At 35.4% G+C, this 16,346-nt stretch overlaps 1 protein-coding gene across 1 annotated transcript in view; it reads right to left on the bottom strand.

Moving 5' to 3' along the window:
• The window catches only part of LOC145670282 (cGMP-dependent protein kinase 2-like), a 508,984-nt gene that overhangs the window by 268,920 nt on the left and 223,718 nt on the right, over positions 1-16,346 (bottom strand). The window contains exon 3 of the mRNA XM_081738722.1: positions 12,589-12,693. Coding sequence (XP_081594848.1) covers positions 12,589-12,693 — 105 coding nt within the window. The remainder of the gene's footprint in view (positions 1-12,588; positions 12,694-16,346) is intronic.

Here is a 16,346-nt window from a genome sequence, read left to right on the forward strand (position 1 = left end):
TAACTGTAATAATAGAGACACTGAGTGATGAAAAATTAGTGTTTATTTTGTTTCAAAGACTCTTTACAGCTTCGTTCGTACAGACATTTTCAGTATGGGTATCGTCTGTTTATTATAGTTTTATAGAACGAACATACTGTAAGAACCAATGAATGTTTATAAAGTTGCATTTCAGTTTCTTTTGTAGCCAAAACTAATATAAACTAACCCCCCTGGTTAGGGTTACCTAAATAAGAAGTTGTTCAATATAAGTATGTTTCAATTTCTTTTTAGTATTTTCATGATGATTTCATTATTCCTTTACAAATTGCGACAACATTGTTGCATAGAGATATTATCAGCATCGGATAAATTGAATAAAACTACACCGTACAATATCAGTACATTGGTTTCGTGCGTGAGTAGATTTGATACACATGGTCTGAGTAAAAGATTTTGAGTTCATAATATTCTTTTTTTACCACGGGACCGCGTGTATCCATATGGCACACAGAATGTAATTAGTTCTGATGCGAGGCAGACGCATTGCAAATGCACCCGGAGGTAGTTTTTTACACGTCTAGGCTGGTTTCATAGCAAAACGTAGTCTGGTCCCGGGATATATTTTACTCAAATAGGTTTGGGACTGCGGAACCAATGTACGTGAGGAAATAAGATACACGTGGTCCATCAGTAAACCCTCACTGTGTATGAAAAAGATACACATGGGGATGAAAGTGTTAAAATGAACTTCCAATATTGGCCAGCTGGCCAATCCAGCGCATAACCAGAACACCTCAACTGGGAGTTTTCTCCACGCGTCAATTTAGCGAATACGCTCGTGAAATCCGCCATACAACGAAGTAAAGGGGGAGACGTCTCATAGCCGATCAAGGACTGGTATCAGGGCTAGCGCCCACTTAGTGAAGTCCCGGGTCCACCGACCCTGTGCGTAAATTAGAAAGGGTCCTCCAATGTCCTAATTCTACATTGTGACTATCTGTATGTGTCCTGCTGGATATGGAGTCTTCTCGCAGTAGCTAGGAACTTGCGTCGTGGGATTACTTTGGTGTTAATAGTGTTAACCCACAGTGTTAACCCCCACGTGCATTAGTGAGTGGTGTGAGAAAAGTGTTTGTGGTGAACTCCGAAATATAATCTTTCATTCATTTATACAGTGATACGAAGGGCCACAATATCGTAAAATGTTTAGTGTAATTTTATGTTTGTGGAAAAAGTTGTGTTTACATTAGAGATGCAAGGGCTCGGAAAAAAACCGGCTTTTTTGGAAAAAACTCGGTTTTTTCTGCTTCGCTTTTTTGCTTCGGAAATTTTGGGCTTTTTTGAAAATTCTGCTTTAAATTGATAAACCAGATTTTGTTTCGCTTCTCTACAACACAAAAAGTCATTTAATTAGTGGTTGATGCCGATAATAATATAAAACCTCGAAAATAAACCATGAATTTCGAAAAGATATTTCAAACAGTTTTACTTCTCAACATATTTACCTTATGAATTCCAAAGGATTAACCAATGTATATAATACGATTTTTTTAACCTCCTACATACAAAAGTAAGCAGGGTTGGCAAGAGCCATGGTTGTTTTTGAAAATGCCAAAAACCCGTTTTTTGGGGGGAGTTTAAACTAGGCTTTTTTGGGTTTAGATATTTTGCTTTATGTATTTATGTTACATATTGACAGAAATAAGTTTGTTTCGCCTTGGTGTTATTATGCAACAACGGGGTTATGCTGGAAGAGGTCACATAAGCTTAAAGAAGTCCGGTCAGTAAATTTCTTAAAATGGGAAACTCCCGCCCTAGCCATCGAGAAAATCCCGTCATTACTCTAAATGTAAAACAATAACGGAAAAAATCCTGTTATTGCTTTGCATGTAAAATTTAAAGGTCAACGTATCATAATCAGTACGCTAAAACTGAGGTATTAAATTACAAATTTAGTGCGTACATATCATTGAAAGTACAATCCAAGCTAATGTTGGAAGCTACGTAGGCAATCGATAAATTTTGTCAATTTATATCAGTATATTTAAGCAATCTTGGCTTCTTTATAAAACAACAGGCATTCAGGCACGCAGAAATATACAATTTAGTTTCGTTTCGTATGTTCAGGCTTAACATCCTTACGTAATACCGAGGTTATCAAGGAGAAGACTTTCGCTTAAAGTGACATCCGAACCGCTACTTTGTTTACGCATGAAAGAAGGGTTGTGGTTCGACCGAGAATTGAACATGGGACACCTTGATTAAAAGATGAAAAGGAAATAAAACTAATGCAGATGGATTGATGTATGGAAATGTCACCATGAAGTTCACACGATTCGCATTTTTCGTACCTTTTATTATTTTTCGGTTTAAACCAGTTGTTTATTTAAAAAAAGAAGAAAAACAGCTGGTGTAAACCAGCCAACCCTAAAAGTAAATACTTCTTTTAAAAAAATACTCAAATAAGTAGCAAAATTCTATGTAGTATTTTTACTTCAAAATATTCCATACCCTCTTTTTGGAACAAAATAAAATTAAAATAAAACAAGAAAAATACTTAGATTTATATGATACACTTAAAGGCTGCACACCTAGAGCTTTTGGTTTTGCATATTCTTGAAATTCTACACTTTTATATAAGCACCATCACGGTTTATTCAGTCCTCAAGTTTTCTGTATTTTTAACAAGAGGGATTGAACATGAAGGGTGTGAGATAAGAACATGGTAACCCATAATTTTACTATTTTAAGAAATTAGAAATTTTCTGCTTCACAATCCATTTTGAAAGTCGGAAAGCTGATTTTTCACATAAGTCTATACATAAGAGGGATTAAACGAAGCGGTATGCGTTGCTGCCTATCTGATGCTGCGTAACTCAGCAATTGAAAATTTGTTAGTTACCATGTTCTTGGCTCACACCCTTCATATCATTATGGAACTCTCCCCACCCCACCAACACACACACACACAAAAAAAAAGGACTACGGAATATATTTAAGTTAAGATAAATACAACTGCACAACAAACATGATTGACTGGAGCTTTTGCGCTTCTATCGAGAAGTCCGGAATTCAACTCAGCATTCGACCATTCTGACAAAACTTTTCTTCATTCCATCTATGAAGTAGAAATAGTGTGTGTACTGTGAGTTGGCTGACTTCATTTCTTATTGTTTTTAAATCGTTATTATTACTAATTACCAGCAGTGACGGTTTTGCGAGGGTTAGGAGTGGCGGTCTTTCGGACTGAAGCCTGTTCCCCAAAATTACGGAATGTCTAAAACAAACGAAATATCTATTAGTTATGCCTTTACTCATAAACTTTAAGCTGCCGTCAAATAAAAATTACGAATGCTTAGAAAAACTAAACATTAGTAAGAAAAAAACCCTCCCAAAATACTTTGCTAAAACCGCCACTGATTCTCAGTATAAAATGATCTTCAAGGTTGTATCCGGAAGATTATCGCTAAATATATAAACGAAATGAAATACAGTATTAGTTATGCCTGTACTCATAAACTTCAATCTCCTCCCAAATAAAATTAGGAGATTTTAGAAAATGAAACAGTCAGAGAAACCCGTCTCAAAGTACGTTTCTAAATCCGCTACTGATTATTTGTATAAATTAGTATTCAAGGTTGTATCCGGAAAATTATTGCTAAATCGTTGCACAGCTACAGTATAACAGAAATGTGGAAGTACGGTTAGACGGATATATTGAAAAACGTACGCTTTGACGGATATATAGAAAAACGTAAGTTTAACTTCTGCGTTAGAAGCTAGAGTACTAAGCGTTTAGAAATGAAACAGACGACAAACTGAAAAGATATCGACAAGAAACTCAAAAGTTAAAATAAAGTTAAATAGCCTCTAAAATTGCCCTCAAATACTACATTCTTCATGTTAGCTTTAATTCGTAAAACATGTGCTCCATCCACCTTGATGGTGAATTTTAGAGCGAAATATGGCATTTAGGTCATGGAATTCTTATCTAAGTATAGAATATACTATAAGGAAGCTATTTAGATAGAAAAATCATGAAAATGAAAAAAGCCAAAATTTCCAAAATTCTCGTTTTTTTTCCCAAAAAAGCCGGCTTTTTATGTGAAAAAAACCATCGATTCAAAAAAGCCGGCTTTTTTGCATCTCTAGTTTACATCCATATCAGTGTCTAGTGCTGTGATTGTTTTTCTTCGACACTTTTTACGCATAGTGCATTTAATAAATAAGCATAGTATTATTCTATTTAATGTGTTTTCGTTGCATGTGTGAGTGATAGTTTTTGTCTGGTCTGAGTGATCATCTGGATGCCGTGAGGATTTCGAGACGAGACATCGGAACCTCTCGGTGCTTGATGCTCATATCATTGTTGAGACCCGAGGGCGATAAGTAAAAGTTCTTTGGTCCCTTTTCGGAAATGTTCTTTGATGTCTTAACCAGATAGGTTCAGGACTCTTGAAAGTACTCGTTGGTGGGAGAGCAGGAAAGGAGATCCGGAAAGCGGTTACAGAGCCTTACATGATTCAGCGTGGCTTGACCAATCTAGTATCACTGAGTGATTTTAAGACTAATAATCGATTGTTTACATTTGGCTTAGATCCCGAAGACAGCAAATTCTACCTATGTGTAGAACTTGAGGGAAATGTATACAGTTTTTGTAGAAACTAAAAAAAAATCTCACCTTGCAAGTAACATTGTAGTGCACGCACACCAGCTAAATTTAGAGAATGAGCGGAACATGGAAAATGGAAGGCAACTGTTTTTTCTTTAATATGTGCTTGGAAACCATTGTAATGTGCGGACATATTTGAAGCATTGTCGCATCTCTGGCCTTGCCAATGAGTTATATCTAAGCTTTGTTCAACAAATAAAACACGTAATAATTTCTTGTAAAGATTTTCCAGTATGGTGTGTTATGGGAATGAACGTTAGAAAACGCTCGTAATAATAATGAACTTCGAAATAAAAACGAACAATTACGGCAAGTTGATCAATATGCACACTGTCCGCTGTCGAATCGAAGATTATGCATAGTACTCTGACTTCTTAATTTCTGTCACGATTTTATTAATACTTCTGAACCAATGACGTGAATAGGTTCATATATACCGTTTGTGACAACTAAGGTACGTTCTCCTTTCATTGATTTCCATATTTCGTTATGTGCTCTTTCAAAAAGGGATCAAATTGCACTATTAATTCCACACAACCAAGAAAATTTCCATTATTTAGCTCCGCTACTAACCTTCGAATCCCCTTTCCATTAAAAAATTTATAACAACAACCAGGCGTTTTAAAACTTCTTTCCAATACTGTGCTTCCTTTTCGATTTGTTGGACTAGTTTTTTTTATTTACAACACTACATGCTTCATGCAAGAAAGCGCATCATACATATTTGGTGAAGTACACCATTTTCATGTTCATGTGTTTTCTCTTGTGCTTTTTTCCAGTTTAGTACGTTGGATACACCAAAGAATGCTGCGTTTTTTGATTAGAATATACCACTTTCTGTGGTAATACTTTATGTCGAAATGTAACCTTTGAGCCGAAGGTCCATTTCAAAATCCGTGTAGAACACCGAATTGGGGACGATTCAAGATGGCCGCCATGAGTCACGGTTTTCCCTTTTCTGCTTCAACACTACTCATCCGAATTTAATGATTATATAATACCACATTCTATTACCACTAAAAAAATCTCTCAAGTGCATAATTAATCTCTCCATATGACGTATGAGAAAAGGGAAACTTACCTTTTCTCAGATAAGAGTACGCAATCACATTGTATCCTGAAAAATACATCTATTTATTGGTAATATTCTTGCCAAATGTGATTTTGATATCTTAAATATAGTGACGTGGAAAAAATATTTACCAATCCTACTTGGAATTAGAAAATATATATCAATAGGGAACATTACGATCTACAACTCCTTGAGCGAGTACAATCCACCCAAATTTTATGATTCGTATGCTATTCTTTTCAGAATGGTGCAATCTTTCAATTGCAATATTATGTCCCGATAAAATACGGTAAAGGAGAAATTTTGCGAAATGCGGGGAATTTTTCCGAAAATTATTTTTTTTAGATGCTTGGACTCTCTTAGACCGGCGCCAGGTAAAAGTACGCAAACATAACATACCAAAAAAATACGCCACAGTACTGTTAATGCTTCCTGCAAACATCATTCCGATATCTTATTTAGTGAGGTTGTGAAAAAATATTTCCCAATTCTGTTTGAAAGTAAATCATATATACAAGTAGCGAAAATTACGATATAAAATTTCTGTACATATTTCAAACCATCCAAATTTTGTGGTTAGTATGTCATTCTCTTCAGAATGATGGAATGTTTCAGATGCAATATTGTCAATGACCCCATGACGTACTGTACGAAAAAAGGAAAGTTTATGCCACTAAATTTACTGAGAGGTAAATCTTATGAGGTTATTTAGGACATTTGAGAAGTTCACTAAATTGTTTTATATCTTATCTACTAATTGTCCGATTTAGATGTTCTTGGAGCTGCTGCAGGTGAAAGTACGCAACCCTAACATACCGGAAGAGTACAACGGGGTATTGTTAATGCTTCGTGCGAACACCATTCCAATATCTTATTTAATGGTATCGTAAAAAACATCGAAAACTGTTATTAATACGAAAATTTTCTGTCCTTCTTCATTCAACTATATACTTTCTAGGTTGTGCACATTTTTCAAAACCAGACTTTTTTCACTTTACTTACAAACTTTATTCATAAGTGATGTTTAAATTTTTCTTAATATCTCGTTTTCCCACGGAATTCCCATGATTCTTGATAATTTTCTTTCAACCTTTTATTGTATTTATTGTTGCATAGTTTGCCTACAGTGCATTTTGTGCAAGTAGGAATTTTGGCTTTTGGACAAGAGCATCGTACAAGAGATCCGGAGCAACCGCATTTAACGAATTCTCTGCAGGATTCCAGAATATGGGCAAGGGAAGACCAGACCGGTGTCCACGCCCCGTCAACAATGGTTTATACCCATCGTTCTGGCTCTATTCTTTAGTGAACACGCACGACCCCAAACTTCAGTTACCTGGTATGCTGAACGAAGGCAATGTTGCCTTAGTGCCTCTTTTATTGGGAGAAGACTTTGTCGACTGAGACTTTTTGAAGTAAAAAGAGTTTCGAAGGTGATTGACTGAGAAATCTTATACGTCTTTGTAATACAGTAAAACTGTGAACTTCTCTTGAACTTGAAAAGTCTCGAGTCAGTCTTTTTCTTTTTTATCGCAAACGAGAACGTAACATCTGTTTCAGTAAATACATACATTTAAACGAATGTTAATGCATGCACTTACCTGTTTCGGAGTAGAGCAAAAGATAAAATCAGCGAAAGCACACACATACAAAAAGCAGATCGTTCTGCAACCGACAAAATCCTCCCGCTCACAGAAGTACACAAAATTGTCGATAGACAGTCTACGAAGCAAGGATGAGTTGGTCGGTATTCCGCGAATTCGTTGCAATCGGCATATGCGGCCACCGCTACTCATCGGTTTGTAAAGGCAGGCATAAGAAGTATATCGTGAATTCGCGACAGACGTTCAATGGGGGTTCAGTGTTGTACATGTTTGCGTGCCTGTTAATTGATCTTCGTGTTTTCCACATGACTACTCACAAAGGCCCCCCTGTCAGACTTCAGCCCTTCGGTCCTTACTACTCTCAAATAGTCCCTGGCCGTGGTAAAAGATCCCTGCTTCAATCTCATGTCAACTTCTTAAACCTTCTATTTTTGGTCTTCTTTCTACTTGCTCGCGTTCTCGTCTTAATTGACAAATTGACTGGTCTCTGTCTAAAATGTCATTTCCATTTCGGTCTTGTCTCCATAGTCTCAAAATAATTTTGTATGAAATAAGAAATTATAAAATAAGCAGTATAATCTTTATAATTTGTAGTTTCCTTTTATTTTTCCACATTATTCTCTATCGTAGAATTATAGTACTTGGCATAAATCTTCATGACCAAGTGCCTACTGTTTGTGCTTTCTGTGCATGTGATTGCAGATTAGATCCATGTGTAGTGGTGTCCGAAGACTGAAGATGAGAGGTTCAGCTGGAGGAGTAATTCAATGTTTGGTTACCCTAGAACCAGGATGTGATGAAATGGTGATACTTATTTCAACGGCAGGGGTTCAGTAAATTCTACATAAGAATATCAACGCACTGATACTGCACACAAATTTTACGGTAGTGCATGTATTTGATTTGTTTTGCTATACTCGCATGGAATTGAACGGTGATGTTCAAAACCTAGGATGAATAGCTTGCTTTTGTTTGACATAAGGGTGACTGATTGCCAGAAAATTACTATGACAAGAAACGAATGGTAGTGAGTAAATGCGAAATGCTGTGGAATCTATTTTACATTATGATATAACAAATTACTAAATAGTTTGCTGATATGTTTTGCTCTATTATGACAAAATCTGGTAATTATTGTTGTGGCAATGGATACAAATTTTAAAACTTCGCGAAGAATAAGTACTGAGCAAGTTTATTTAGTGGCAAACGTGGAGATGGAATGTCTGTATTGAACAACAACAAATGACAATATTAACAAAAAGGGACAGTAGGACTGCGAGAAAGCAGGGGTGCCCACAAGGGGGAGCTATGACGCAAACTGCGTCATTGAAATATTTGGGGGGGTTAAAATATATATAAATATGTTCGATGAGGGGGGGTAAAATTAATCGAAAAGAAGATTTTTTTCATGGAAGAACACCTACGGATAGACAATTGGGGGGGTGCGTCATAGACATAAGGGGGGGTGGGCACCACTGGAGAAAGTATGAATGTTGTGGAGAAACTGTCAAGCTCGTTGACAAGGGTGTAAACTGGAGAAATTCTCCGAGTGAAAAAGTGCTTGCGTGTGCCGGTACAAGGTTGTGTTTCACTTTCGGTGTGTAGACATTATCAATGAAGCCTATGAGCAATTGAATAGAAAAGAAATAAAATGGTTGTACAATAAATGTAGACAACTAAAGGAATATTATAATGCAACTTGCAGAAATAAGTTTAGGAATAAATAACATGTCAGTCGATATTGGGGAATTAGAAGCACTGAAGAAAAATGGCAAATTTGAAGATAGAAGTGAATAAGGATAACAATAAAATTACTGCTAAACTGGACAAAGAAACCGGTGATACCAAACGGAAGATGAAGTTAATCAGGAAACATTGGAGAATAGTGCTCTGTGGTCCGTAGGCGCCATTTTTTAGAACACCTGTTATATATATATATATATATATATATATATATATATATATATATATATATATATATATATATATTAACCCTGTTCTGTTTCAAAAAGAATATACGTATTACGAAGAATTACTTTGTCCAAACTATCGAGCGCTGCGCCCCGGCTCGGCTATTGGAGAAACGAATACATAGTCTAGATGTCTACATGCCTACATAGTCTACATAGTCTATTAATAGCCGCTAGATGTCAGTTGTCTTCTGTTTTGCTTGGTAAAGGTCATATGTTTAAAATGGCTACTCCGCAGCAGAAATCATTTTGTATTCTCGAGTTTGCGAAGAGCAATTCCGTGATTACAGTGCAAAGACGTTTCAGGTTGAGGTACCAAATTGATCCTCCGAATGGGTGGAACATTCGCAGATGGTTATCGACAGTTTGTAGATGCTGGATGTGTATGTAAAGGAAAGAGTCGTAGCCGCCCTCGTGTTCCTGAAGAAAATGTTGCACGAATTGAAACTGCTTTCCAACGTAGTCCAAAATCAACTCGTCGTGCCAGGCAGGAGTTACAAGTGCTGACAACAACAATTTGTCGGTTGGTTATGAAGCCGTACAAGTTACAACTGTTACAAGCTCTGCGTCCTGATAACAAACGCAAACGTGTGGCATTTTGTAACGAGATTCTGGATGCTATTGACAATGATAACATTTTTGCTCAACGTATCGTGTTCAGTGATGAAGCGACTTTCCGTGTTAGTGGTCAGGTAAACAAACGAAATGTTCGAATTTGGGAAATGCAAAACCCACATGCAGTCGTTGAACATGTACGAGATTTGCCCAAAGTCAATGTGTTTTGTGCGATATCCCTATCATCTGTTTACGGCCCATTCTTCTTTAATGGAAACACGGTTAACAGTCAGCAGTATCTCGCTATGTTACAAAACTGGTTGTTTCTGAGGCTGCACGAAGACAACATTTTTCAACAAGACGGGGGCACCTCCTGACTGGAGTCGCCAAGTGCGTGAATAACTGAATGAAACTCTACTGAACCGTTGGATTGGTCGTCAAGGAGCAGCGACTTAGCATGTCTCAGCTGACCTGCACGGTCACCGGATGTACACCCTGTGACTTCTTCCTGTGGGGTTTCGTTAAATACAACGTTTATGTACCACAAGTCCCACAGAACTTGTAAGAGTTGAAGAACCGGATCCGTACTGCCATAACATCAGTGACGCAGGACATGCTTGCCCGAGTATGGGATGAATTTGAGTATCGATGTGATACTGTTCGTGTCGCGGATGGAGGACATATTGAAAATCTGTAATTTGAACTTTGAACTGTAATTTGGACTGCCAGCCACACATATTTTAAACGTCGTGCTTAAATAACTACTTTCTTATATTAAAAAGGAAATCAATTGTACTAATATATACTAATTGTTTGATGTAGTAAATTCTTACATTTACACTGTTTTCAAAAGAGTAAAACCATGAACAACGAAGATGGAAATATTCATCTTGAACACACACACACACACACACACACACATATATATATATATATATATATATATATATATATATATATATTGGCCCCCTCAAAATTGTCTTGAGCCCTTCATTGTCCTCCGAAAAAAATCTACCTACCCTACTGCCCCTGAGAGGATCGTCATACCCAATTCTGATGATGCTATGAATTCAGATGTTGATGATGCCCCTCTCTGTCTGATAAATAATTCTCAGGTTAGAAGGTCTACAGCATCGAGCGATTTGAAAAACATCAAGCGGAGAGTAGAGGCAAGGAAAATCCAAGAAGATGTAAAATTTCAAGGACCTCAGGATTTACCTGAAGAAATAAAAGAGCTATAAACGCCTATTGAATATTTCAAGTACTTTTTCATTGATGAAATTCTTCATTACGCAGTTGAATAGTCAAAGCTATATTCAACGCAAGCTCGGCCAACAAATGACTACAAATAAACTTGAACAGCTTCTTGTGTGGTTTTCTGCATTTCAGTTATTTAGCTCGCAGCTACTAGACATTACTGGAACGGAAGGCTTCGTCATAATGCAGTAAAGCAGGTGGTGAGTAGAGATCGGTTTGAAGAGATCATACAGTTTATTCACTTCAATCCAATTCAACTTTTATTCCTGCAGGGGAACTTGCCCATGGCATACTTCATAAGATTGGGCCTTTTCTTGAACACATACGAGAACGTCTGCGAGAAGTCTCCAAAGAATTCTTGGCATGGATTAGCAAATCACTCCCATAAACTGTAGATCATCGATAAAACAATATAGCGCAAAGAAACCTAATAAATGGGGTTATAAAGCATTTGTTCTGAGTGGAATTTCAGGTTTCAGTTATGATTTCGAAATATTTACTGGGCTTAAAGTAACCTTGTTCCTACTGCAGCTCCAGACTTAGGCGATAGTAGTAACGTTCATGTTTGGTTGACTCAATCTGTACCTCGACATATAATCCACAAAATATTCTTCGAAATTGGTTTACGAGTGTACTCTTAGAAATGTATCCCTGTGCACTTCCAAAAATGTTTACCTTACTACATAGTGTGCCATAAGTGAAAAATCTAAAATTTCGGTTTTAATTCATTTTTCAAGTTCCCGTATGAGGATTTTCAATGTTGAGTATTTTTATCACTAAACGAAAAGAAAATCATGCGGAAAGGGGTAAATTGAACAACTCATTAAATTAACCAACATGCAGAAAGAAACAAGTTATAGTCAATGTAAAAGGACATGATGGGAAGATGATGCACGTTCAACTGGGTGAGAATGGCAAAATTATCGATTCTCAGGCATCATTATTTATGGTTTTCTTAACTGGAGTTTGCTATTCCTTAATTTAGGTAGCTCCCCAATTGCTATATGACACTGTATCAATACTTAAAATTCTTGGGTTCTTATTGGGAATAGAACCAATATTCAAGTTGCCAGCCCTAACAATTCAGCAAATTTCTAATTTTACAGTATACTAAAGAAACTTGTTTACGAGAAAGAGAAACACAGTATGTAATTAATTTGTTGAAATCGTATCTAGAGTTAAAAATAGAGCTTCTTAAATAAGAGTTTTGAACGTGATTGTTCAATTCTGTGACGAATTACGAGAAGAATGATACTGGGGTACCCAGTACCTACGCCACTGATTGTTTCATTAAATACGCATACAATGAAGAGGCAAGTAGAATATAAAGAAATTTACAATGTGATGGGAAATCACAATCAAAATCTAATCTGAGTTACATTTGAGCACATATTTAATTCTATAGATTAATTTTAAAATTTGAAATGTTCTTCTTCAGTGTACCAGAAAAAGAGTTTTATTACAATACATCCTTACTTGAGGATATTCATCAAAGCAATGTAGACGGCTTATGAGTTTGCGTAGAGTGTCTATTTCGTCAGCAGTGCGTTCCTCTCTCCGCTTCAAGAGAATTGCTTTCTCCTGCAATTAAATTATAATGTACATAAAATTAGAAACATAAATATACGCTTGATCATCGAAAAATGTTATAAAGCATACAATTTTTGTGTTTGTCACTGTAGCTTAACGAAAATTTATTTGTTGATTAATAACATGTTTGTCTTGTTGCAGGTTTGATGCCTTCGCATTTGGACTATGCATAGACGAGAAACGGGTATTTAAATTGGTCACTCGTCTGGAAAATCGGTTAAGAGTTGAAGTGAGATAAGTGCTGCGATTCCTGTGAACCAGAAATACTACGATTGCTGACTTTCATAGGATTATTGTGGAGGCCTATGGAGAGGGCTGGATTTCTAGGTATAATGTAACGAGGTGGTGTCGTTCCTTCAAAGAAGAATGGATCAGCATTGCGTTACATATGTTCAGTTTCAGATCCCTGATGCCGAATAGTATTGAAGTAACTTGGTCTTACTTTTGTGCCTCTGAGTCCTTGGCCCAGGGGTGTATATGTCCGCCCCTCAAAGAATTGTTAATTGCGACATTGTCTCAGCTCTGGAGAGATGTATATTAACTGGAATATGTACCTCTTGATATTTAGAGGTCTATCTCGTGCACTTTTACGGGTATAAAATTATCAAAAATTCAAAATCTGGAGATTTTTCAGTTAATATATTCCCTTTGATGAGGTTTTATCACATTATGGATGAGTGCAGTGTACATTGTTTTCAACAGAATCAGAGTATATTAACGCATCCATCTGAAATCTCGGGAAGGGATTTATAGGTCCACCCTTAAATCTCGAAAGTTGTCAAATTTTAAAATTTGGTACGGTAATGTACAACCGTGGTATGTACCTCTAGATATTTGGGTGATTCATATTGTTGCTGCATGGATAAAAATGGCAAAAATATAAATTTGGAAAGTTTTTCACCTCAAGAATCCTCTTTAATGAAGTTTTGTTACGTTATGGATGAATACGTCCATTGTCTTTCATAGAATACGGATACGTTAACGCACCCCTCTATAATTTCTGGACAAGTATATCGGTCAACCTTAAATTTTGTAAATTCCCAAATTGTTAAATTTGTTGTGGCAGTATAGGACTATAATAGTATCTGCATATAAATGTAAGTGGTTCATATATACATTTTTTGACGAGCGTGTAGCCTCACGCCATTAAAATTTGGAAATTGAAATGGTAGTGTTCTATAGGAGCATGATAAAGTTTAGTCGGTTTATCTTGTTTCTGTTTATAAGTAAAATATTGTCAAAAATCTTATTTTAGGAGTTTTAGTCCTAATTTATCATTTTTGATTGTCATTTGGTAATTTATCAGATTGTTGCAGAATATGATATTTCGTTATATGATTAGTGTACATATTCTCTCATGGGAAGTCTCTAGTTTTTAACATGACCGAAATCCCTGGGTTCGATTCCTAGAAATAAATTTTGAGAAATCTTACTTTAATTTCCTGTAACAGCATATTTCACGTTATACTATAGGTTCTTGTTATATAGCCTCTACAAACTAATCGTTTCTAAAAATATCATCAAATTTTAGACAGATTAAGTTGAATCATTCACGATATTTCATACATATACATTCAATGTTGGTCATAACTTTTTGTTTCCTGAAATAACAGAATATGTTATTCTGAAGAGTACAATATGTGAATGACGTCAGTCCGTTTATATAATCTTACCACACCACTATTTTTTCTCAGTTCTCTGTTGATAGTACTGCAACGATAATATGTATGTTTTATAAAGGACAATGTTCCAAAACGTAGGATACCTTTTTTATGGTCAGACAGACTTGTACATTTTTGCTGTTAAATGTTGTGGCCGTACATGTACATTTAGGCTGCTAAAATATAAGTGAAAACGTCATCTTTGAAGGATGTGTTTTTGGAATTGCAGGTGATAAGTGATAAGTATTAAATAAATTCAGTGCCTTAACAGAACAAAAATAATTTAATTTCTTCGACTAATTTTTGTAGAAAGTTTTGGCGTTAAATAGAGGAAGTTAAATTGAAGTGGGGCAGCAATAAATATTAAAATTTTTGCTGCATAATTTTTTGCATGGTGATTTCAAAATAGTCTTAATAGGAATTTTTTGAGAGTGACTTCGTACTAGTTAATTCGGATGCTCCGATAAAAAAATAGGCGTTTCTATTCCAAAGCAAATAAAAGCATCATCGACTTTGTCAAAACAACATACAGCGATATCAAATCATTGAATCCCTTCCAACCGGAATTACGTATCCTTCTACCCTGCGAATTACAGCAAATACTAGTATCGTTACAATGTTTTAACCATTTGTTAGTTAAAGTTCAACATTATGAAAATCAAGTGGGAATATATATAATAGTTCAGTCAGAAATCAAGTCAATCATTTCCGGTACGAAATATGTCCAAAAAAAAGCTAATAGTAATGTAAGAAACAACAGGTCTCCTTACAATAACAATAATAACTTAACTGAATCTAATTCTAATGGAAATTATGATAACTAAAATTTCAGAAATAGTTGACAATAAATTTCATTCTTCACGTAATAATAGATCCCGTAACAATTTCAGAGATAGCAAAAATATACAAGATAAATAATAAATACATAAAAGTACATAATACATATAAGTACATAGTACATATAAGTACATAGTACATATAAGTACATAATAAGTAATAAGTTTTATATTCTACGAAATGATAGGCAAGAATGTGAACGTAATAATTTTAAAAACTGGTAGAAATATCCCAGGCGGTATACAAGGGATATTTCTAACCTTGCACACATCATCGCATTTTACACGAAATTCAAGAATTTGCGATATGGTGTGATATAATTCGATCTATAAATAATAATTCTTTAAACTGAAAGCAGCTGGTGTGGAATGGGAGTAACTGAGCCAGCAACGTATTTGAATGCATATATATATAAAAAACAGTAATTTAGATTCTATAATAATAATTTCCTGGTGAATTTGAAATGAAACTAATCTGAAGGTGTAAGATTATGTTGATGCACCTCAGTATATACCAATGCGTAATTGTTATTGGACATCAAACGATAATGTAGAGAACACTCGTTTATCTGAAAGTGTCTTTGTCTTCTTAAATACATTTTGTACGGCTACGATACACATTAAAGTTAACTATATTCCAATACAAGCTTTGCTTTGTTTGATGTCTTACTCTTTTTGGTAAAAACTTACTACTGATATTTCGAATCCTATGTTACATAAGGTTGAAAACTTAATTTTAGTTGCTTACACTGGTAAGCATAAGAAAACAGTAATGGGAAGGAGCCAAGTTGTTACAAAATTATGATATTTCTAAGCCCATATTGATTATTAAGGTATTAAATGAAAATCTTTTAGTAGGTTTGGATTTTTTTAGGCAACTACGTGCCATCTGGATTTTGAGAATAAGTCATTCTCTATTAATCGTCTTAATGATAAAATTATTTTGGATTTAATACCGGCTTACGATAATTTCGCATGCCAATCCCAACTTCTTAATGATAAAGCGGCACTGAAGTGGATAAAAGCTACCAAATCAATAAGAGTCAAGTAATAATAAAGGAGAATAAATTTTTGAAGATAATGTAAATGAAGTTGTTAGTTATTTGTGTAATGAACACGAAAAATTCAGGTTAGTATTTAAAGAAAT

The sequence above is a fragment of the Thermobia domestica genome, chromosome 14 (assembly GCF_964235325.1).
Source record: "Thermobia domestica chromosome 14, izTheDome1.hap1.1, whole genome shotgun sequence".
Taxonomy (NCBI): domain Eukaryota; kingdom Metazoa; phylum Arthropoda; class Insecta; order Zygentoma; family Lepismatidae; genus Thermobia; species Thermobia domestica.